Here is a 23434-nt window from a genome sequence, read left to right as displayed (position 1 = left end):
ATGACAAGACCCTGCCCTCGTGCGCCTGCGGTCTGGCAGGAGAGCCAGTCAGAGCCACCACAGCTCTGGAGGGCACCCACCCACCGCGGCAGAGACGACGCGTCCACACTTCAGTGCACAGACGCTTGGACTTTTACGATGCCGTGTTGTGGGCTGTGCTTCCCAGGGTGGGGGGGCCTTAGCTGCTCCCGTGTGGTCAGCTTTACGGAGGAACCAGAGCTCCAGAGAGACCACGTTTTCTTCTGCCCGGACCCAGACTCAGCTCGGCCTGCCTGCCCCCTGGCCTCTCCTCCCGCTGCTCCACAAACCTCCCCTGCTTCGCGCCACCTCGCCAGCCGGCCTCGCGGGGTTCTGGGCAGGAAGAGAGGGCCCGGGTGCCCGGAAGGGGGAGAAGCGGCAGCACGTCTGCGGCCCAGTGCTGCCCTGGGGGCAGGATGATCCAGTCCTCCCGGGGCGGCTGGGTGGTTGCCTGTCTCGTGGTGGAAGCAGGGCCACAGGGCGGGGACCTGGTCTCAGCCCTGCTCACGCTGAGCTCCTCCTGGACACACAGACTGTAGCTCGATTTCCGCTGAACCGGAACCTTTGATGACACATCACACCATTTCATGTATTAGTTAATACGTGTTTTTTTCTTGCAGAAGCCAAAGATGTTGACCAGAAAGATTAAACTCTGGGACATAAACGCCCACATCACCTGCCGCCTGTGCAGCGGGTATCTCATCGACGCGACCACGGTGACCGAGTGTCTGCACACGTGTATGTGCGGAATAGTCTAGAATGTGGCCTTAGCCGGGGGGGGGGGGGGGGGCGGTGACTGCACACATGTGTGGAATATTCTAGAACGTGGCCTTAGACAGCCATGGTGGGGGGGACGGTGTCTGACCAAGCATCTGCACACATGTATGTGTGGAATATTCTGTGTGCTCTTTGATACTTGGACTTTTTTGACCAAAAGCTTTTAGCTCAAGTACAAGGCAGGACACGGCAGCAGGAATAAAGGAGATCTTGAAGATAAATGAGAAAAATTGTCTGAAGTCAAAACACTGGGTAATTTCAGTAGCGATGTCATTTAAGAAAGCCAAATAAAAACAGGAAAATTTAGGTATTTCGATATAACAACTAAACCATGACGTGTGGTATGACAGAATATTCGCTTCTAGGGGGCAGAAATGCTTATTTTTGCCGGTTGCAAATGATTTCCTTAAACTCTGTAGACAGAGAAGTCTGCTCGTCTGCCCCTCGGGCCAGTGGCCTGTCGGGAGGTCTGGACTCCGGGTTGGCGCTGAGCTGGGCGCGCCTTTCTTTACGCCCCGCCGCCCCTGCCCCTGACAGCAGGCTGCAGCCTTCACCTGGAGGCTGGGTCCTCTTGTGAGGCCGGCCCAGGATGCCGAGGGGCACTTCCTAAAGTACAGCGAATCCTCTAACACTGACGAGTTTTGATCCTGTATTTTTCAGTTTAGAAAATAAAATATTTGCCAGTTTTGATAGAATTTTTATTTTAAAGTTAATTGTATTTTTAGATATTGGCTGGCAGTATTTTATGTTATATTCAGCGAATTTTATCTAATTTTGTCGTACAAAGAAATTCCGGTGATCTTTCAGGCTAACTTCTAGAATGTAACTATTCGCCCCTGTGGCGGAGCCCCTGTGACTGGACGTGAAGGCGCGTCTGCGGCCCCCTCAGCTGCTCCTCCCGTTTCCCCTCCTGTTTCTGGGCCTCAGCTCTGTCCAGGGGCAGCTGACGCGCCTCCGTGGTGGTGGACCCGGGCGGCGGGCCTGTCACCAGTGTCCCGTCATGGCCTCGGGGACCCCCGCCGGGAGGAGCGGAGACCCCTGCGACGCGCTCCCTGCCGTGCGCGCTCCCGTCCCCTCTGACGCGCGCGCATCCCGCGCGCGCATCCCCCTGCCGTGCGCGCTCCCGTCCCCTCTGACGCGCGCCCCGCCCCTCTGACGCGCGCGCGCGCGCGCATCCCCCTGACGTGCGCGCTCCCTGCAGTCTGCCGGAGCTGCCTGGTGAAGTACCTGGAGGAGAACAACACGTGCCCCACGTGCAGGATCGTCATCCACCAGAGCCACCCTCTGCAGTACATCGGGTAAGCGGCGCCGCCTCAGGCCCCGCTCAGCTCGGCCGGCCCGCCCCGTCGGTGCCGTTTCTGCCGTTTCTGCCGAGGCGCTGGCCCGGGGCCCCGGGCAGGTGGGGGCCCTGCCAGGAGGGGCGGGGCTGAAGGAGGGGGCCGGCTGCACTTTCACCCCCGAGTTGAGGTGTGTCGTGGGCGGGAGAGGCCGCTCTCTGGTTAAGACCGAGGAACCAGCCGGCCTGGATGTCAAGCCGTGTGGCAGCGGTTCTACCCAGCGTCCTGTCCTTGTGGGTCGGACGAGCTTTCTAAGAAGCTGGTGACTTTAGTAGGAAATACGGAGGGTGTCGTGTCTGCTGGAGGCCAGCTGTGTTTTATGCTTCTGTGTGTGCGCGCGCGCCACGCGTTCACGTACATGGGAGTGTGAAAGGTAGTTCTTGTCGCGGACCCTGGTCAGGAAAGTGTAAGAAACTCCCTTTGGTCTGGCACAGCCCAGGCTGCCTGATACCTGTTAGGACTTGAGAAGCCCAGGGGCAGAGGGAGCTGGTCACCGAAGGACCTTGCCTGTGTCCTCCTCCTTATTTGAAATGTTCACAAGCATCTAGAGCCCAAATTCAGCAACGGGTTCCTTCCGGCCATATGTCACTTTTGCTAGCACAGACTTGTTTTGAAGTGCAAACTAGAAGCAAAATTCAACCAAAACTCCAAATTTGTGATTGTGGAGCTTATTATTGTTAGATGGAAAACGTTCGAGAATTAGAGAACTGATGCTTCTGGCTAACCCACCTGTTCTGTTCTTTTTGGCAGTCATGACAGAACCATGCAAGATATTGTTTACAAATTGGTCCCAGGCCTCCAAGAAGGTAAGTGTCAGAACATCCACCTGGACCCCTGCGTCCGCAGCACGGCCTTTGAGGGGCTTTTCTCTCCGGGGTCCTGGCTTTGGACGTCTCGCTCGACCCTGCTCTGAGCTCACGGCCATGTGCTGGCCGGTTTCATCCATCGTCACTCACACCTCCCGCTTCGCTCAGGAGGCGCAGGGTGACCTCTCACTCGTGCCGCCCGGAGGTGAAGCCAGGAACTCTGTGTCAGTAAAGTTTAACTGCAGTTGAAGTCAAATCTGTGAGAGTTGAGAAGAAATATTGTGTGGTACAAATATCCTGAAAGTGGAAATGGCTGTTCTTTTTAAAACTTTTCTGCAATTCTGAACACTGAGACTGTCCTGCCCTTGTTGAGGGGCAGTGATTGCGGGTGGGGGGGGGTGGGGACACAGGCCTCAGAAATCTGTTCAGTGTGGGAGGTGGCTGGTGAAGCAGTGCCAGCTGATAAAACCTAGGCACAACTTTCTTTCAAAGATAAGATACGTTAGCAATTCATTTGGGCAGTGTTTTCTCACTGTTGTGTTTCAGAAGAGGGTTATAATTTCAAGTACAGGCTTATTCTGTTAGGTCAGTGGATGTCACGTCTGATCTTTAAGACACAACCTAGGGAGTGATATTGTTAAAGTCTTCTTTCATTGTTCATAGAATTCACTCATAAAAGAAGAGTTTAAATTTCTCGAGTAAATGTAGATAAAAAGAATCATATTTGGATATTTGAAGGGTTTTCTAGTGCTGGGGAAAGGCAAAGAACGCAGGAAAATAAAATGCTGACACCGTTAAAAATCATTATAGGATATTTTCAGCGTACAAAAGTCAAGATCTCGTAAAGAACTCGATGTATTTATGATCCAGAGTCAGGAGTTGTCAGCTTGTGGTGAAACCTGTTCATCTCCTTCCCCCACCCTTCCTGTTGTTTCATCTGGAAACGTTGCCATTCGTTCCCCAAAGAGAAGGATTTTTCTTAAAACACGGAGCTACAGCACCTTTGTAAACCGAGACGACAGTGCTGATTCCTTATTAGCGTCAGGTACTAGTGGGTGAGGCGTTCCCATCTCTCGGGGTTTAGTTGGTCCAGGGTCCACGCAGGCCCCCCCCCCCGCCCCTCCTGTCTCCACGTTCCTGTGTGTGTGTGGGACCAAGAGGCCCCGTCGGACTCTGGCACCTTCCAGTGTCCCTCGGTCCGGACGGGGCTCTCGCAGATGCGGTCCTGGCAGCCAGGCCCCGCAGAGCCCTTGAGGCCTGGAGGCACCCAGACCGCGCCCCCTGTTCCATCACCCGCCTCCACTGATGGCGGGGAGGCCTCCATCAGGACGCGCTCCCTGACTTGGTTTCCCGAGATCCACTCTGTACAGAACAGCAGAGCAAATGCGTGACGTTTTCCTTCATTTGTTTACAGAAAATGAGCTGGTCTCCCGGCCCCTCCGGTCACGATCAGATGGCTTTGAGCGTCTGTTGTTCTCACGTTATTGCACTTACTGTCCTTTTTGAAGTTCAAAGCCTCCCCGATCTGTGGCTGGCGGGCACTGCCCCCTTGGCTCCCTAGAGCCGGTCTGCAGGGTCTGGGCTCACCCCTGGGGGCGGTGGTGTCTCAGGCCAGCAGTCGGCGCGTGGGGAGCACGGTGACGCGTTCTTAGTCGAGCTCTGGCTTGTGAGGGGAGAGGGCAGGTGTAAGACTGCTGACTCCTGCCGAGTCTGTCCTGTGCATGCGTCCCCTCGTCCTCTCCACAGGCAGCGTGGAGCCGTGAACACCGCCCTGAAGTGGAAGAATTGGAGAGAGTCCAGAATTCCCCAAGTTCACACTAATGCCCAAGGCAGCCTGAGCTCTGCCCTCAGTCCAGGGTATTTTCTGGGTAGGCAAATAATCCATTCCCCTGTTTTCTCAGACTTTCAGTCCTTCGTTGCTCTTTAAAAGATCACTGTAGTGTCCAAGTCCGTAGCAGCGGGCTGTTTTCTGAATGTGGGCTGTCTGCAGTTTCTCTGGTTTTGTGCCAGCGTTGTAAAGCTGATTTCTCAGATGGGCCCTCTTCCTGGTCCTCCGGAGAATCTAGAGCACATTTCACCATGACGTGTGGTGCTGAGACAGAGCAGTGACCCTGGGGGCCTGGCGGTGTCTGGAGGACGCCCTCCTGCTCTGCGGTCTGCAGCCCCTTCGAGCTGCCCCACCCCGTGGCAGTGGGCTTCACTTCTGGCATCCGTCCTCTCACGAATTTTGGGAAATAAAAAGCGGCTTGGCTTTCTGGATCCAGCAGGTGGCCGGTAGACTATTTTTCTTTTCCCTTGTAGATGAAGCCTTTTAGGTGGAAAATGAGTTTTTTAGTTGTTTGTTGTTTCTTTTTGTTTTTATAATTTAAAAAAGTCTGTTTTCCCCGAGGCAGCATCTTTATCTGTAAACTTTATGCAGTGACCTATTTTGTGTGTCACACCCCCTTGCTCGGCTGCAGCTGCTCCTCTCCAGGGTCTCGACCGTGGCTGCTGGGGTTCCTCCTGTTCGTCCAGGGTCCTCTCCTGACTGACACTCACGTGGGTCTCATCTTTTGCTTTAACCTAGGGGAGGGGGCGCAGTGAACGTTCTCTTATAGACTTTGTGGACGTGGGTGAGTATGTCTGTGGGCTTTATTCTGGAAGTAGGGTTGCTCCGCCAAGCATCTGCATCTGCATCTGCATTTCTTTCTCTTGCCTCTTCGCGCTGGCTGGAGCAGGACCAGCAAACCCCAGCCACCGACCAGATCCGGCCCCTGCCTGTCATATGCAGCTCCTGAGCCAAAAGTGTTTTTCACTTTTTTCTTTTATTTGTTTTCCGCTGTGCTGGGTCCTCGTTGTGTTTTGCCGCGCACGGGCTCTTTGTTACGGAGCGCGGGCTTAGTTTCCCTGTGGCATGTGGGATCTTAGTTCCCGGACCAGGGCTCGAACCCGTGTCCCCTGCATTGGAAGGCGGATTCTTAACCACTGTGCCACCAGGGAAGTCCCCACATTTTTAAATAGTTGGAAAAAATCGAAGAAGAATATTTTGTGACGTGCAAGCTTTGCGTTGAGATGTCACCGTCCATGGAGAGTTCGTTGGAACACAGCCCCGCTCATTCAGGGACGCACGTTTGTCTCACACTCGACGGCGGGGGAAGCATCTGCGGCAGATGGACCCGCCCCGTCGGCACAGACGCCGTGGAGGCTGCATTACCAGCACCCGCCACGTCAGAACAAGGGGAGAAGCGTCCAGCTTTTCAGCCATGGTGACGGGTGGATGGTTTTGTCCTTGGATTGTCACTGTCAGCCAGGGAAGCATCCTGTTTATCTTGCGGTGACACTACATCTGTGTTAAAATAAAAAGTTATGACACGTGTAGGCATCAGACTGAACACTCAGAGGAAAGCAACGTTTAGAAAGAATTGAAAATTTAAAATGGAATGTCTCATCATAGCAGGAGTTCTTCACAAAAATAAGAATAACCTATAAGGCTGCAATCAGAGTAAGTTTCTGATTGGTTCATTTGTTGGTCACGCAAGGAAAATCACTTACTAATGGTAAGTTGATTAAATGTTGTTTGATTGCGGCAGCTGAGGAAGTCTGTCCGGAGAAAGCGAGCTTGTTTGAGGGCAGCAGCCGCTGCGGGAGCTGTCGCTCAGGGAGCGGACAGCTAGGAGCAGCACCGACCCTCAGAAGCAAGGCGGGCGGTTTGAGGGCTTTTCCCTGGCTCTGGAGTCTCCGAGTCTGCGCGGTGTTTATTGGGTGTGTTTGATGTGACGGGCGAATGGGCCTCTGCGCAGAGTCTACGGGGCACAGCTGCAGGAGAGAGGGTTTTCCAGGAAGTTGAGAAAATGCTAATTCAGTACAACTTGAAGCGGGCTCTGTTGAGATGTGTTACAGCCGTGTTGGTAAACGTGTGTGGGGGTCAGGGAAATACTTGGTTGAACAAATTAAGTAAACTTGTGAAAACGTTAGGTTTTAAATGAAAGCTCATCACGATACTCATCAGTAGATACTTGGCAGAAAATACTTGGATCTTTCGTATGTTCTGAACCAGTGGTGTCCACGGTGGAATTCATTCACGCTTTTGGATGTAATCATTTGTGTGAATTTTTGTCAGAATTAAAACCTGAATATCCCGACTTTCCTTATCACAGCCACACAATATTTTGATGCCTTGGCGGTGGTAGTTTTTTGGTGTGTGTGTTTTTTTGTTTTTTGGGGGGTTTTTTGAGCTAAGGGCAGATTGAAATTTTTCTGAATGAAAAGAAACACCTTTAACAACGTCAAACTGAATGGCTTTGGAAATTTGCTTTTGTTAAAGACCTGATAATGTTTCTTGATGAATCCAGCCTAATGTCATAAGGTAGAGCAATACTGAAATGCAAAACCTACAACGTGGGAAGTTTTCAACAACGAACATCTCTCGAATCGCAAGCCCCATCCAGCTGCCGTGCAGACGCCCCGGGCTGTCGGCAGCTCAAGGGGGGCGGAGACCGCCCCCGGACTCACAGCAGGCCTGTTTGCTGAGCGCCAGCAAGCAGCCCTGGTGGAGTCGGGGGCCTGGTGCAGGGGAAGCAGCTTCCGTGCTTCAGAATCCATATACCTGTGCAGTCGAGGGCCATCCACCTGACCTCCACTGGGAAGTGGTCAGTCTGCAGAACACAGGCAAGTCCCAAGAGAAGAATCTAATAGAATTCCCTCAACGCCTTCTGAGTGATGACTGCTCTGGACTGAGGTCAGTATTTCTGTGTGCAAAGACATTTTCAAGGTGAAATATGTAAGATCTCATTACAGATGAACATGAGCAGTCAATTTTGACGATAAGCAACACTCACTTTTTACCCCACTGAACAAATGTTATCCCCCCCCACCCCGACAGGCATCTGTTCTTCTCGTTAGTGGCCTGCACTGCAAATTTCATGCTCAGTTATTACTACTGTGTTTTTAACTTCGTGACTTCATGTTTCTGGTGCCTCACGTAAGGAGCTTAGAAGTCTCCACTCGTCCCAACGACAAGTAAAAGGCAGAACGCACTGAACAATCAGCAGTTCTTAGATTGTAAGAGAGGAAGGTGCAGGGCCAGCCGCTGCCCCCGACATGGGGGACTGACCACGAATGCAGGGGCACACGGCTGCCTGCCGCAGACTAAGGACTGGAAACGCCCAGGAAGCAGAGCCTGGACAGGAGAGCCTGACCTGTGACTGAGGGGTCGCTGAGGCTCCTGGTGGACAAGTCCAAGAGTTGAGACCTGCCCGGGGGCTGTCACAGCGGGCCTTGCGATGCTGTGAGGTTCGCCTCCAGGAACTCGACCAGGTTCCCCCAGCAGGGGAGGGGAAAGAAGTGCCCCGAGCCCCGTGTACGTCTGAGGAAGACCTGACCTCCGGGGACCCAGTTACCACAACGTTGTCTGCTGGACTATTATCAGAGCAAAACTGGCCTGGGGGCAGGAAAGACCCAACTCCACCCGAGTGGGGAGGAAAACCTGAGAAGCACAAGCGAAGTTCACAGTCCAGAGGCCCAAGCTCACCAAGGACAACCCTCACCAAGGCTGTAGGATGTCCCCTCCCCAACACCTCACCACCACAGCACTGAGGCCTATTTACAGCAGTACCTTTTACCCAGTATCATGTCCAGCTAACAAGAAAAATACTATGAGTCATACTAAAAGGCAAAAAACAGAATCTAAAGAGACAGAACACGTATCAGAAACAGATGTGGCAGGGATGTTGGAATTATCAGACCGGGACTTAAGACACTGTGGTCAATGTGCTGAGGGCTCTAATGAAAAAGTAGACAGCATGCAGGACATATGGGGAATGTGAGCAGAGAGGTGGAAATCCTAAGGAAGAACCAAAAAGAAACGCCAGAGATCAGAGCCCTGCAGCAGAAGTGAAGGTTGCCTTTGATGGGCTGATTAGACTGGACACGGCTGAGGAAGGAACCTCTGAGTGAGAGGACATCTCAACAGAGTCCCTGAAAACCGAAAAGCGAAGAGAAAAGGCTGAAAAGAACAGAACAAAACATCTAAGGCCTGTGGGGTTAGAAGGTGTAACATAATGGGGAATCCAGAAGAAAAAGACAGAGAAGAACAGAAGAAATACTGAAACATTTTAACTGAGAATTTTCCCAAATCAATGTCAGACACCAAACCACAGATCCAGGAAGCCCAGAGAACACCCAGCAGGACAAATGCTGGAAAAACTACACCTGGGCATGTCGGTTTCAACTTAAGAGAAAATCAAAGATAAAGAAAAAAATCCCAAAGGAGCTGGGGGGGTGGGAGGGGAGGGGGACACTTTACCTACAGGGGAACTGAGATAAGAATTACATCTGACCTCTCCTTAGAAACCATGCAAGCAAAGAGTGAAGTGAGATATTTACAGCGTTGAGAGAAAAACCAGCAGCCCAGGATTCTGTACCCTGAGAAATTATCCTCCAGAAGTGAGGAGAAATAAAGACTTTCTCAGACAAAGAGAAATTGGGAGAATTTGTTGCCAGTAAACCTGCCTTCTAGAAATGTTGTTAAAAGAAGTTCTTTAGAAAGAAGGAAAATGATAAAGTCGGAAACTCAGATCTACTAAGGAAAGGAAGAGCATCAAAGAAGAAATAAGTGAAAGTAAAATGAAGACGCTTAATTTTCTTATTCTTCATTTATCTGATAGATAACAGTTTGTTCAAAATAATAATGGCAGCAATGCACCCGATATGTATGCCTATGTACATATTGTATTGAATATATATCTATTTCAGTTTCCTCAATAAAAATTCTGTTCTCTCTTCTGTTATGTAAGTACTGATAAAATATCTCAGTTTTGATGTTTAGCTTACAGAGCCCCAAATATTTACTGTCTGTCCCTCACAGCAGCGTCTGCCAGCCCTGGGCTAGAACTCTGTGATGTGGAATCCTTCCTGTTCCTGATCCCGGGGAGGTGTTCAGTCTCTGACCCGCAAGCCTGAAGTCGGCTGCAGGCTCCCGCATGCCCTTCATCAGGCGCGGCCACTGTGTGTCGGGTGGATGTTGGATTCCATCAGATGCTTCTTCTGCATCTGTTGTGATAATCCCGAGGTTTGTGGTGCAGTGAAATACATGTGCCCAGGGCAGTGTTACTTTTTATAAGCCTTTCCTCCCTCCCCTGAACTCACGGCGTCCTAGCCATACCACTATCATAACTTTCACCCAAAAATGGGGTCATGTTCTGTCTATAATGTTCTCATAACAGTTGGTTGTAGAGCTGCCCCACATCCATAAATATGATCTCTGTCATCTTTCCTGTTGGCTGCAAAGTATTCACTGAGTAAATGGCCCACTCTCTTACCCCAGCGTAGCAGATAAGTTAGATTTATCTTGCATGTCAGCTGTCAGTAGTGGATGGTGGTGGTATCTCCAGTGTGGTGTTGAGAAGGGTTCTGAGGCTCTGTGGCCCTGTCTGGAAATGTCTGCTGGGACGGAATGAGGCTGGCAGGGAGTCGGCTCTTCTTTTTTTTTTTTTTTTTTTTTTTTAATAAATTTCATTTTATTTATTTAATTTTTGGCTGCATTGGGTCTTTGTTGCTGTGCGTGGGCTTTCTCTAGTTGTGGCGAGCGGGGGCTTCTCATTGCAGTGGCTTCTCTTGTTGTGGAGCACGGGCTCTAGGTGTGTGGGCTTCAGTAGTTGTGGTACTCGGGCTCCGTAGTTGTGGCTTGCGAGCTCTAGAGTGCAGGCTCAGTAGTTGTGACGCACGGGCTTAGTTGCTCCGCGGCATGTGGGATCCTCCTGGACCAGGGCTCGAACCCACGTCCCCTGCATTGGCAGGCGGATTCTCAACCACTGCGCCACCAGGGAAGCCCTGGGGAGGGGGATTCTCAACCACTGTGCCACCAGGGAAGCCCCGGGGAGGGAGATTCTCAACCACTGTGCCACCAGGGAAGCCCCAGGGGATCAGCTCTTCTGATTGGCCCAGCCCACATTGTCAGACACTTAGCATTTAGGTTGTTTCTGATACTTCAGTGTTGCAAATAAGGTTTTATCTCCTTATGCCCTTGCCTGGTTATTTCCTTGGGATAGATTACTAGCAGTAGGGACTTTTGGGTCAGCAGTTAAGTTTTTAAATATTTTTTATATATATGCCGAGGTACTTTCCTGAAAAGTTATCCCAATTGACATTTCTACACCTGTGTATATCTGACATTGAGTATTGTTATTTTTCAATCCTTTTTCATTCTTATAGGTGAAAATTAAAGAAATGGAAATTAAAACCAGGTACAGGCAGACCTTGGAAATACCACAGGTTCGGTTTCAGACTGTCGCAGTAAAGCGAATATCGCAATAAAGTGAATCGCACAATTATATAAAAGTGCATATAAAAAAGTTATGTTTACACTGTACTGTGGTCTATTAAATGTGTAATAGCATTATGCCTAAAAAACAATATACATCTTTTAATTAAAAACACAAAACAAAAGTAACAATTAAAGTAGTAATATCAAAGATCACTGATCACAGAGACCATAACAAATAAAACAATAATGGAAAAGTTTGACGTATTGCGAGAATTACCAAAACGGGACCCAGAGACCCAAAGGGAGCAGATGCTGTTGGAAAAAGGTGCCGACAGACTCGCTTGACGCGGGGCGGCCACAGACCCTCCCTGCGTTCCAAGTGCAGTGTCTGCCCATGTGTGAAGCTGCATCCTGTCACCCGTCAGGTGAGGAGTCCCTCTTCGCGTTGACCAGTGGGGCTGTTACCTGCAGACCCCGCCCTCCCTGAAAGACAGATGGGAACGGGCTCCCACCACCAGCAGTGCGTTTCAGGCCTCCATTCCTCTGCCGGCATTTATGTGACTGTTTAAGGGAAATGTTTGCTTTCAAGCTGATCCCAGACTTTCCAGACTCGTGGTTTCGCCGTCTTTGGTTCCAACGCCGCCGGCTCTGGGCTGGCCTGCGCCCACCAGTTCAGTTCTGAGAGGCGTCCCTCTTTCCGTCCGAGTCCGCTGCCTCACACTTATTTTTTGCTGCACAATCAGATAGTTTGGAATGTCTGTGTGGGTCCAGGACGTGACCAAGGCATGTTCCTGGCCCTCGCGGAGCTCGTGGTGTTTAGGCGAGACAGACGTGCAGGCGAAAAGTGCCACTGAGCTTTCCTTGGTCACCTGCACATAAATATTTTTCACAGCGTGACTTATACGTTATTGGTTTGAGCAGCTTGGGTTTAAATTTCCTTTGCTACCTCCCGTGTGGCCCTGGGCAGTGACCGCTGCTTCGTTACGTGCATGTGAGCTGTATGTCAGTAGCTACCTTGTGTCACAGAGTCGGCCCTTCCCAGGAACGTGCGAGGGTCCAGCCTGGACCAGCTGTCCTCTCGCCGCCTGGCCCCGTCCCCACTCAGTGGCCGGAGGCCGACGGCCAGGGCGGGAGGCCGCGTGGTGCCCGTCGCCCCCATTCAGTAGGGACCCTTCCCCTGTGGTGGGCGGCTCCGTGCCTCCAGGACTCAGCGAGCTGTGACCGCCAGCCGCAGACACCAAGGGGTACTGGTTTCCCCCCGTCGGGCACGCCTACGGGCGGCCACAGCAGGGGTGGGGACGGCAGCCCTGCCTGGGAGGGGCCCGCGGGGCTGTGAACGCGCGTCCAGAGAACCAGCAGCACCTCCACTTGGGGGGCTCAGGCCCCACGCCGGGACGCGTCCCACGGCCCACAGCTGGCAGCTGCTCCAAAATTTGAGGGGGCACGGTCCAAAGCTGTTATTTTCTCACGAGTAGAAGCCTTCAGACTTTTAATCCAAACCTTCAGTTTTCTTCATGTGATATTTGTGAGCAGAATTTTAATGTGATCCACTGCCTACTTAAGATTAAGGATTATGTATTAATTTTTAATAGCGGAAATGAGAAAACAGAGGGAATTCTACCACAAATTAGGCCTGGAAGTGCCTGGAGACGTCAAGGGGGAGACCTGTTCTGCAAAACAGCACCTAGATTCCCATCGAAATGGTGAGTGAGCTGGGTTTTATTTACTAGACCTTTTGCTAAGAGCCACTTGTGTCCCTCCCACTCCCCCCGCTCCCCGCCACACAGGTTCTTGACAGAGGTGTGGGCAGGTGTCAGCGTCACTTGGTGCTGACGGTAGCAGGTGGTGCTGAGAAATGTGGTCTCCGACCGAGGGGTTACGTGGTGGGCCAGCGAGAGGAAACCTGAGGGGGTACCCGAAGGTGCCTGGAGGTGGGGTGTGGAGGGGGCACGGGCATGCGGACGGCGGGCCTCCCAGGGCTCTTCTCCCGGCTTTGTCTGTTTTCTTGCAGAATGGCCAAACTCCACTTTGGCTTTGACGTAAAATTAATGGTGCTTTAGAATCTGTACATATCATAACAACTTATTTGAATCTTTGACGCCGTGGACCACACAGATTCCGAAGCCCCTTTAGTCCGCCGTGTGCATTTCTAACAATGTGAGCAGGAGGGAGAGGCTTGGCTGTCGGCCTGGGGAAGCGGGGGCTGCAGACGGTGTGAGCTCGGGGCCCCCGGGGAGGCGAGGCCAAGAGGCAGCTAGGGAGCCAGGAATCCCGCCTTTCCCTAGGTGGGGTCTTAACATTTAAAGCCGTGCTGGAACAGTGAGAGTTCGGGGATGGCTCGCTGCCTGGCGTAGTTGAGGCGCGAGGCGTCGGTGGTGCTGGGCTGGCGGGGCGCCTCTGCCTGGGCACGTGCCGTTGGCCCCGAGGGCGCAGCACGTAAAGCACCGTGGAGAGCAGCGCTCCCCCGACTCTCACGTGTGCAAACTCTTAATACCGTGGGTTTTTGTAGCATTTGAGTGTACGGTAGAGTTAAAAAACAATGGTTTAACGCTTTGGATTCATGACCCAGTATTTTCTGTTTTTGCTAAAAGGAGAAACCAAAGCGGATGACAGTTCGAACAAAGAAGCGGCCGAGGAGAAGCAGGAGGAGGACGGCGACTACCACAGGAGCGACGAGCAGGTGGGCGCGGCCTCGGCCCCCAGCCTCCCGCGGGCGCTTTCTCGTTGACAGAGGAGCAGGCCGAGCGCAGCAGGCAGTACACATGTTACAGTGTCGGCAGCTTTCTTAGTTTTTCCTTCCAGTTCCTTCCTTTGCTTACCTTTTTTCCTTTTTTTTGGCCATGCCACGTGGCTTGCGGGATCTTAGTTCCCCGACCAGACCAGGGATCGAACCCGGGCCTTCGGCAGGGAGAGCACCAAATCCTAACCACTGGACTGCCAGGGAATTCCCATTTCCTTCTTTTTTTAATTGCCAAAGTAACGCATACTCACTGTAGAACATTTTAGGTATAAAAAGTTTAAAGTTCAGCCTCCACCCCCCGTGGGTATCTTCAGCTCCCCCCGACCCCAACCCTGGGTTGTCATGTGGAGAATGTGGGGCAGGCATCTTCCATGCAAAATAAGGTGAGAATGTAACCTTGAGGGCGCTATTCATATGTCACTTACTACCTTATCAGATTAGAAAAGGAAAACTAAATCATCACAGTGCTGCTATAAGAGTTTGATAAAATCCCGTATCCATGTCTATGGATCTTTTTATTGGAGTACCTTGACTCGATAGCTACGGCCGTTGTCACACTTGATGATGGAACCGAGTTGTCTCATTAGTGTCAGAACAAGAAAATGTCCCTTCTCAGCTGTCACTCAGCATGAGTTGGGGGATCCAGCCCGAACAGTTAGGAGATGGGGAGAACGTGAGCCGGGTGTGCCATGGCTCTCAGATTACTCGTCTTGTGACGTGGCACCTCGGACAGCGCAGGGAAACTGCTCGTTTGGGTGATGGGACCAGTGTGTCATACTCAGACGCTGTGGGCGGCCTTGTTCACATAACTAATAAAAACGCTGAGGCCGCCTAACGAGAAATGTGTGAGGCTGAAACAAAGACACGTTCTTCTTATGGAAGAACATAAGAGAAAGCTGAAGAGTTGGATGTTTCTGGATGGAAGGTTGATGTTAAGATGTGAGTTCTCCCCAGATTAATCTCAGTGGTTGTGATTTTAACCATTTATTATAAATAGGAATTTAACCAGCTGCTTCTGAGCCTCATGTGGGAGAGGAAAAGCTCGGGAATGGCCATGAAAACGTAGGGGTATTGGCTGTATCAGGGTATATATGTAGCATAGCTACCCACACACGTGTTTACACAGACAGACACCTCGGGAGACACTGTGGTTCGGTGCCAGACCACTGTAATAAAACAGGTTGTGGATTTTGGGGGTTTCCCAGTGCATATAAAAGTTATGTTTCCACTGTGCGGTAGTATATTTAGTGTGCAGTTTCGTCATGTCTAAAAAGCAACGTACATTGCTTAATTAAAAGATATTTTATTGCTAAAAATTGGTAATCATCATCTGACAACGCAGGGCTGCCACAAACCTTCAGTTCATAAAAAACACAGTATCTGCGAAGCACAATAAAGCAAGGTCTGCTTTTATCTACCTATCTATATATATATATTCTAGTCAGTATATATATATTTAATAAGTAAAACGTGTGTATGTGTACACTTATATTTATTAAAGACATAATTAAATAGTGTGGTTTGGGTATAAGAGTGGAATAACGGAACCTTAATTTTCCAGTTTATATGCTTCTGTGTTGTTAAAACATTGCCACGAGCATCACAGGAGTAGAAGCACGTCTGTGTGGAATGCTGGGTGTGCTCAGATACGTTTCACGTGAATGGAGAGAAGAATAAACACTGGGGTGAAGGGCACCCCTCTGGGGCCCGCGTGTCCCCTCTCCTGGGCTCTGACGAGTTACCTCTTGTTGGGCTTGGAGGCCCCGCCGGGATCTGGGGTCAGAGCCGCCGGCCCGGCCCCTCCAGGCACAGGGAGGGCCCTCTCGCTCAACCCCTGCTCCGTCAGTTTTTAACCTCCAGTGTCTGTGTTTATCGTTCCTAATTTTTCCCTTTTCTTTTTTACCCCGAACATGCCGAAGATTTGTCTCTTTGATCAGTTGCTTTCAAGAGCCAGCAGCCTGCCCGGGGGGCGGGCCCTGCTGTGTCGCTGTGGGGCGAGAGTCAGTGCCAGGCCGAGCGCCGCGCACCTGGTCTGTCACTGCTCTGAGCCGCGTGCTGTCACCAGGTGGCTTCCGGTAACCGGAACGTTCGTTTCCTCCGACGTTCCCCTTCCTCAGGAGCGCGCTGTTTCCCCCGTTCGGAGCTTGGCGGGATCTCTGTCCCTGGGAGGTCAGGGTTTCGGGAGCCCGTCTCTGCTACCATCCTGTGTCTGGCGTCCCACCTTCTCCTCCCACTCGGGGAACCCCGCTCTCTGCGCTGCCTTCTGGGACCCTGAGCCCCCGGGCTTCAACTTCAGGCCCCTTCACAGCTGTTCTTCTCTTTTTCAAATAAGTTGTTCTGTTGTTACTTCAGTTCTAGGACGCTCCTCCCGAGAGTCTGCCCCTCCCTCCTCCAGGGCAGCTGCAGGCCCGCCAGGCAGGGCCAGCTCCTTCCTCCTCAGCCTGTGCGGGGGGTGGGTTGCTGTTGATTACACAGGCAGTTTCGAGGGTGGGGTCGCCCCCCCCCACCTGCTGCCGTCACCCCGCCTCCTCTCTGGCATCAGGACCCTGTCGGCTTATCTGCTCCTGGCTGTCCCGGTCCTGTTCCTTGCAGGGCACTCTGTCCTTCCGGTGGCTTCATCCACGGTGGGGCTCAAAGGGGGTCTGTTCAGCCGCCTGTTCGGCAGTGTCCCTGCCGCCCGCCCCGCGGCTCCCTTGGGAATCAGGTGTCCTGCCGCCAGGAGGGGGGCGCCCGGTCGGTCGGCGCCCGGCCTGCCCTCCCCCAGGATGCGCTGCCCGCGAGGACCCCTGCCCCGTGGGGCTGAGGCGCCCTGGGGTCGGGACCCTTGGAGCCACGGGGCGGGGGCGCGCCAGGGGCTCCAGGCGTGGGGAGCAGAGGAGGGGAGAGGGTGGGCCAGGCCTGGAGCAGGGTGGTCAGACGAGGCCGGGGAGCAGGGCCTGCCAGGCGCGTGGGCAGCGCGTGGCACAGGGCGCCGAGCGCTCAGCCCGGGATGGGTTAGGAAGCAACCGCGGGACTTGCTGGGCTCTACAGAGACTGTTTACCGAGCAGGGTCCTGAATCTTCATGTTTATGACGTAGCCACAAACCACAGAGCCCGAGAACAGGTGTCTCTGTGCGGCTCCCTTTTCTCAGGTAAAATTATACTTTTGAGGTTTTTTGAGGTGCGTCATGTAGCCGCTTCCTGGAGGTGCCGTGTGACACGGAACAGCTGTAGGACCGGCAGTGAGTCCTGTGTCGTGTGCGTAGCACACGCCGCAGGATGAGGATTTCACTGTTCTGTCTGATGTTCTGAATACTCCAACCCTCGCGGACTCCTGGGTGCTGGCGCCAGGCTCCCTGGGCACGTCCTCCCCGCGCTGCCCATGCCAGACTCCCTGGTTCTGCGGGTCTGTTTCCTGACCATCTCCAGCTCCTGGGGAGGGGCTGCGGCTCTCTGGGTTCCTTTACGTGCAGATCACTTGTTGTGTTCATGGACCTGTGTGTTGGGTGTTTTGACCTTTTCTCAATCATTTTGCAGGAATTGGCCTACACCTTTTTCATGTGCGTTTGTTTAGTTTTGGTATCAAGGTAGTAAGTCTCAGAGCTGGGGATAGGCTCTCTTTTCCCATTTTTATTCTCTAGGAAAGTTTGTATGAGATTAAGAGCATCAGTTTTGTTGAATGTTTTGGTTAAACTTCCTATATAAAGCCATCAGATCTTGGTTAATTCTTTTGGAGAGGGGTAGGAAGATTTTTAACTATCAGTACAAATTAAATTTCCTTAATGATTTTAATCCTACTCACATCTTCTGTTTCTTTTTTAGTTCATTTGATCAGTTATATTTTTTCTAGGAAACTTTCTGCTTGGACTTAGGTTTTCAACGTTTGGGGCATGAAACGGTTCCTAGAATTCTTTGCTTGTCTTCGGGCCTTGCCACCTGTGCCCCTATTTCTCCGTCTCTCTCCCTGGCATCACAGCATGCCTCCCGCTTTCTTGGTCGTCGTTGCCAGAGGCTGAACCACGTTCTCTTCTGCCAGTCGTTCCTTCCTTCTGCTGTTTTCTACATTCCCTCGTGTTCTTTCTCTCCTTTCTTGAGTTGAATATTCGTATAGTTTCCATTATACTATTTGGTTCTAAATATTTTGAAATGTTCATTGTGATTTCTTTTTGACCCACTCGTTACTTTTTAAAGCATGCATTGAAAATTTAGAACATCAAATCTTACTAAAAAGCTACAGTAATCAAGACGTTTGTTATAGGCGTTAAGGTAGACTTTTAAGTCAATAGAACCAATTCTGGAGTCTAGAAATAAGCCCTTAGATTTAGGGTCATTTGGTTTTCAGCACAGGTGCCACTGCCCTTCACTGGGGAAAGGATAGTGTCTTCTTCAAATGGTGCTGGGACAGTTGGAGAAAGGTTCATTTGTGCCTTGCCTCACACCACATACGAAAGTTAACTCAAAGTATAAGAGCTCGGGCTTCCCTGGTGGTGCAGTGGTTAGGAATCTGCCTGCCAGTGCAGGGCACACGGGTTCGAGCCCTAGTCCGGGAGGATCCCACATGCCACAGAGCAGCTGGGCCCGTGCGCCACGACTACTGAGCCTGCACTCTAGAGCCCGCGAGCCACAGCTGCTGAGGCCCCTTGCCGCGGCTGCTGAAGCCCGCGCGCCTGGAGCCCGTGCTGCGCAACGGGAGCCACCGCAACGAGAAGCCCGCGCACTGCAGCCGGGACCCAACGCAGCCAAAGATGAAATAAATAAAATAAAATAAGTAAATTGATTAAAATATATATATAAGAGCTAAAACTTGAAAACTTTTATAGGAAAACATGAGAGAAACTGTTTAGGGCCTTGGGTTAGGCCTGTAGTTCTCAGATCCAAAACCAAGAACACAACTCAGGAAATAAAATTGATAAATTGACTTCATCAAATTAAGAACTGCTGCTCTTGGGACTTGCCTGGCAGTCCAGTGGTTAGGACTCCACACTTCCACTGCAGGGGGTGTGGGTTTGATCCCTGATCGGGGAGCTAACATCCTGCATGCCGCATGGTGGGGCCAGAGAATAAGACAAATAGAACATGAAAGCAAACAGCACTTGGAGAAAGAAAAAAAAGAACTGCTGCTCTTGGGACCTCCCTGTGGTCCAGTGGTTCGGAGTCCGCGCTCTCACTGCCGAGGGCCCATGTTCAGTCCCTGGTCAGGGGACTAATGGCAGTGCCACCAAAAAAAGAAAAAAAAAAAGAATTGCTGCTCTTCAAAAGACACTATTAAGAAAATTTTAAAAGGCCACAGACTGGGAGAAAATATTGGCAAATCACATTTCTGAAAAGGACTTGTATCTATAATATATAACTCTTATAACTCAATAAGAAGATAAACAATCCAATTAAGAAATAGGCAAAAGATTTCAGTAGACATTTCACCAAAGAAGAATTACAAATGGTTAATAGTCATGTGAAATGATGTTCAACAACTTTAGTCATTAGGGAAATTCCAATTAAAAGCATAATGAAGTAGCATTTTACACTCACCAGGATGGCTACAATCAAAAGGACAGCCACTAACATGCGTTGACGGGGATGTGGAGAAGTGGGAACTGGTCAGCGGTGCAAGGTGCTGCCGTGCACCTGAGTCTCCCACCGCTTTACTGTGTGAGGAAAGTCAGACGGGAAGACTGTGTCTTGTATGATCCCATCTATAGCCCATCCAGGAGAGGCCGGTCCACAGACACAGGCCGAGGGGTGGCCGCCTGGGGTGGGGCGGGGTTGACCGCCAAGGCTCCGAGAGTCTTTATGAGCTGATGGGACCGACCTCAGACTGGATGGTGGTGACGGCTGCCCAGCTCTCTGAATTTACTACAAATTACTGAATGGTATACTTAAAACAGATACACGTACATTATACCACAGTGAAGCGGTTCAAAACTTACAAGCATCCTTTATCTTGGTGCGTTTAAATAGGTAATACATTCATACAGTCCAGAGGTTAACACTGTGTGAAAGGTTTAAACGTGTCACAGTCCTGAGTTCCCCCACGTAGGCCACACTCTGTGGTCGCTCCTGCGTTCACACAAACTGAGCCTCCTCGTCGGGTGACATGCCCATACTTGGGGAGCCTGTGCCCTCTTTACCTGGTCAGCACCTCTGATGGGCACGAGGCCTCTCCGGCTGGGGTGCAGGAGTGCAGCCGGCGGCCCTGCCCGTGCACACACAGCTACCGGTGCTGAGTTTAGGGTTCTGTGTGCGGTTGGTTGCTGCTGGGGTCTTGTGCCTGTTGCTTTGGGCCTGGACACAGACGCCCATCTGGTCCATGTGCCTGAGGCCGGCAGAATTCAGCATCCCTGACAGAGACTCTGAAATCCCCGCTACGCTGGGGACTTTAGTTCTCATCATTCTGTCAACTTAATTTTGTTATTAGGTGCATTCAATTTTAGAAATGTTTCCCATCCTTAGGGAGTATTTTCTTATTAAGAAATTTGTTTTATGTAATAATACAGGTCTGTCTGTTTTCTTTTTGGCTGATATTTGCCTAGTATTTTCAGTTTTTTTAACATCTTTCTTAAATGTGACACTTTTTACAGCAGAGAGCTGGGGGGTTTTTAAAAATCAAATCAGAAAATTTATTTAACTGGCAAGTTATTTTACATTTACCACGATTGCTAGTAAAGTTGGGTTTATTTCTGCTTTAGTTTGTGCTTTCCATTTATACTTTTTATGCCCCCTCCCTTGAGTCCCTTCTGTAGAATTAATAAATTTTATTTAATCTCTTTTTTGCCTCTGATTAGCAGGTTATATGTCCTATTTTTATTATTTTAGTGCTAATGAAATTCTAAAATGAATGCATTTTTTAGAAGTCCAGAATTAATGAGTCTCTTCCTGTCCCTCCTAAACAGCACCAGAGCTTGCCTGCGGCCTGGGCACCTCCTAAACCCCAGCCAGTCTGTCCACTTCAGCCTTTTTCTTCCTGAGCTACATCTTCTCCTACTTATGTTCTGTTTTCGTTTGCAGATGACTTTATTCATTTCCACTCTGAATGATAATTTAGCTCTTCCTTCCTGTCGGCTCAGTGTCTGGGCTCAGTGGCGTGAGCGCCAGCCCTGCCTGTGGGCCCACCTCTGTGGTTGCCCTGGGCCTTGGCCCACTGTGTTCTGAGGGGTCGCCATGTCTGTCTGGGTGCAGGTTTCCTCTTACTTCCTTTGTTTTGGGTTCTTTTGCTTCCTGAATTTGAGGACTTATGTCTTTCATCGTTTGGGGGGATCCTTAGTCATTATTTCTCAAATTTTGCCTTTCCCTTATTTTCTCTTCTATCCTCTGGAACTCTTGTGATGTGTCTGTTAGACTCTTTGATCTGTCTTCACGTCTCTTACCTTTCTTTTGTTTTCTTATTTTAATTGATATCTTTGTCTCTATACTTCTTTTGTATAATTTGTTCAAATTGATCTGCCTTCAGCTGAGACTAATCTGTGATTTGACCATGCATTGAATTTTTAATTTAAGTGAATAGGTTTTTTATTTTTAGAAGTTACATTTGGTTATCTTTTATACCTGCCTGTTCTTTATTCTTAGTGTGTTATGTTTTTAATTCCTTCTTTCATACCTCTAGTAATTTTAGACATACATATTTCAGTTAATTCCTTTGTTAATTCTTTTGTCTGAATTTTTGGGGTCTGCTTGTGCCATTTTTTGTGGCTGTTGCTAGAGAATTACTTGCCCGTGAGTGAGGTGAGGTGAGGTGTCTAAAGGTGGGACTTTCTCAACTGTGGCCAGGGCTGTCCCTCCTCAGCAGATTCCCTTCTGCATCTGCCAGGCACCACCTGATCCTAGAATCACTTTTACTTAGTCTGTTGTCTTGAAGTTCCTTGTCACACACTGAGTACTCTAATCCCACTGAACTCTTGATCTTCCAGAATAGAACTGTGAGCTTCAGACTTTGTGCCTTTGCTCAGAGTGCTCTGTTCTCTAGTGAGTTTGCTGTCTTCTCCAAGGCTGAGCGTAATGTGCCTCCTTTGTAGACCTTCCTCGGTGAAGGGTCCGTGGTGCCTGCCATGTGTGTGGCGTGTCTTTCCTTGTCATTCTGCAGAGCACTTAGCACAGCCTCTGGGGAGACGCGTGTGTGTCCCATCGGCCAGAAGCTTTTAGAACAGGATTCCAGTCTTTGTCGGTTTAACTCTGAGGCCAGCACATACTGCCACAATAAATAAATAATTCTCGGGTTTACTTTAAAGTACTGTGCTAATAAGACAGAATTAATAGTGTTAGATTTTTATTTCACAAAATGGCAAATAGTAAACAGATTTTAACACAGTGTATGTAAAATGATTAAAGTAAAATTCTTTTTCTACGGTGTTTAGGTCAAAACGGATTTATGATTTCAAAAAAGTCAGCATTCTTAGATTTAATGGAATCAGTAGATATCTAAGAAAGCCTCCAGTGAGTAGCCCAGTAGGATCCCCCTTGATGAGCTTGCCCAGCTGTGTCCTTTCTCTTGAAGGTGAGCATCTGTCTGGAATGCAACAGCAGCAAACTGCGGGGCTTGAAACGGAAATGGATCCGCTGCTCAGCCCAGGCCACAGTCCTGCACCTAAAGAAGTTCATTGCCAAAAAACTCAACCTCTCGTCTTTCAACGAGGTAAATAGAAACTATAACGAGTCACTTCTTATTTGTAAAAGTGATACTTCTGAAGTTCTTTGGGTTTGTTTGCTTTTTACGGTTCTGTTTGGACATTTTCAATCAAAAAAAAAATCTGAATTTGCTTTGCCTACCCCCAGATAGTGTGATAGTAAATAGCGGTGAAGACAGTGGAGGCCCAGAGCCCACAAACACGGGAAGCCACTGTTAAGAGAAGAGGAAATGCCAAGGGGGCTACAACAAGATATGTTAAATTTTTTTTTTTTTTTTAATTAATTTGTTTATTTTTGGCTGTGTTGGGTCTTTGTTGTCGCACGCGGGCTTCTCACCGCGATGGCTTCTCTTGCTGCGGAGCACGGGCTCTAGGCGCGCGGGCTTCAGTAGTTGCGGCACGTGGGCTCAGTAGTTGTGGCTTGCGGGCTCTAGAGCGCAGGCTCAGTAGTTGTGGCGCACGGGCTTAGTTGCTCCACGGCATGTGGGATCTTCCCGGACCAGGGCTCGAACCCGTGTTTCCTGCATTGGCAGGTGGATTCTTAACCACTGTGCCACCAGGGAAGCCCAAGATATGTTAAATATTTTCACCACAAAGAGAAGTTCTGCTCTTCAGTTTCACAAACGGATAGATGGGTGTATGGGGATGGATAGGACGGGTGGGTAGATAGAGAAGATACTTCCCAGTTCCAATAAACGCTGAGAATAAAGTAAAACGTGTGCCCTAGTGGTGCAGAGCAGGGCGATGCACAGAGGGGTGAGAGAGCACATCAGCTTAGGGGTCGTTGGGGAACCCTCCCGAGGGCGTTCACTTCTGCTCAGACATAAGCTGTCAGCAGGAGCTGGCTGTGTACCAGCAAGTGTCAGAGGAGGCCCTGGGGGGCCTTAAGCCGGGGGCTTGTGATGAGAACAGCCCTG

The 23434-nt window shown here is 50.3% G+C and overlaps 1 protein-coding gene across 9 annotated transcripts in view; it reads left to right on the top strand.

Annotated features, from left to right (window-relative positions):
• Positions 1 to 23434, top strand: part of PCGF3 (polycomb group ring finger 3) — a 61724-nt gene that overhangs the window by 18318 nt on the left and 19972 nt on the right. For 7 of the 9 annotated variants that reach the window (XR_014243958.1, XM_082389968.1, XM_082389970.1 and 4 more), the window contains exons 4-9: positions 639 to 756; positions 1997 to 2093; positions 2883 to 2938; positions 12773 to 12883; positions 13772 to 13860; positions 22388 to 22525. Coding sequence is in view for 8 of the 9 variants with exons in the window: in XM_082389968.1 (XP_082246094.1) it covers positions 648 to 756; positions 1997 to 2093; positions 2883 to 2938; positions 12773 to 12883; positions 13772 to 13860; positions 22388 to 22525 (600 nt within the window). In the remaining variant the exon portion in view is untranslated. Of the gene's footprint in view, positions 1 to 638; positions 757 to 1996; positions 2094 to 2882; positions 2939 to 12772; positions 12884 to 13771; positions 13861 to 22387; positions 22526 to 22665; positions 22767 to 23434 lie in introns of those variants that run through there. The other 2 variants (XM_082389971.1, XM_082389972.1) reach the window with 2 other exon arrangements.

Source organism: Balaenoptera borealis (assembly GCF_965194805.1).
Source record: "Balaenoptera borealis genome assembly, chromosome: 4".
NCBI classification, from domain to species: domain Eukaryota; kingdom Metazoa; phylum Chordata; class Mammalia; order Artiodactyla; family Balaenopteridae; genus Balaenoptera; species Balaenoptera borealis.
This window is presented reverse-complemented; position numbering and strand designations above follow the sequence as displayed.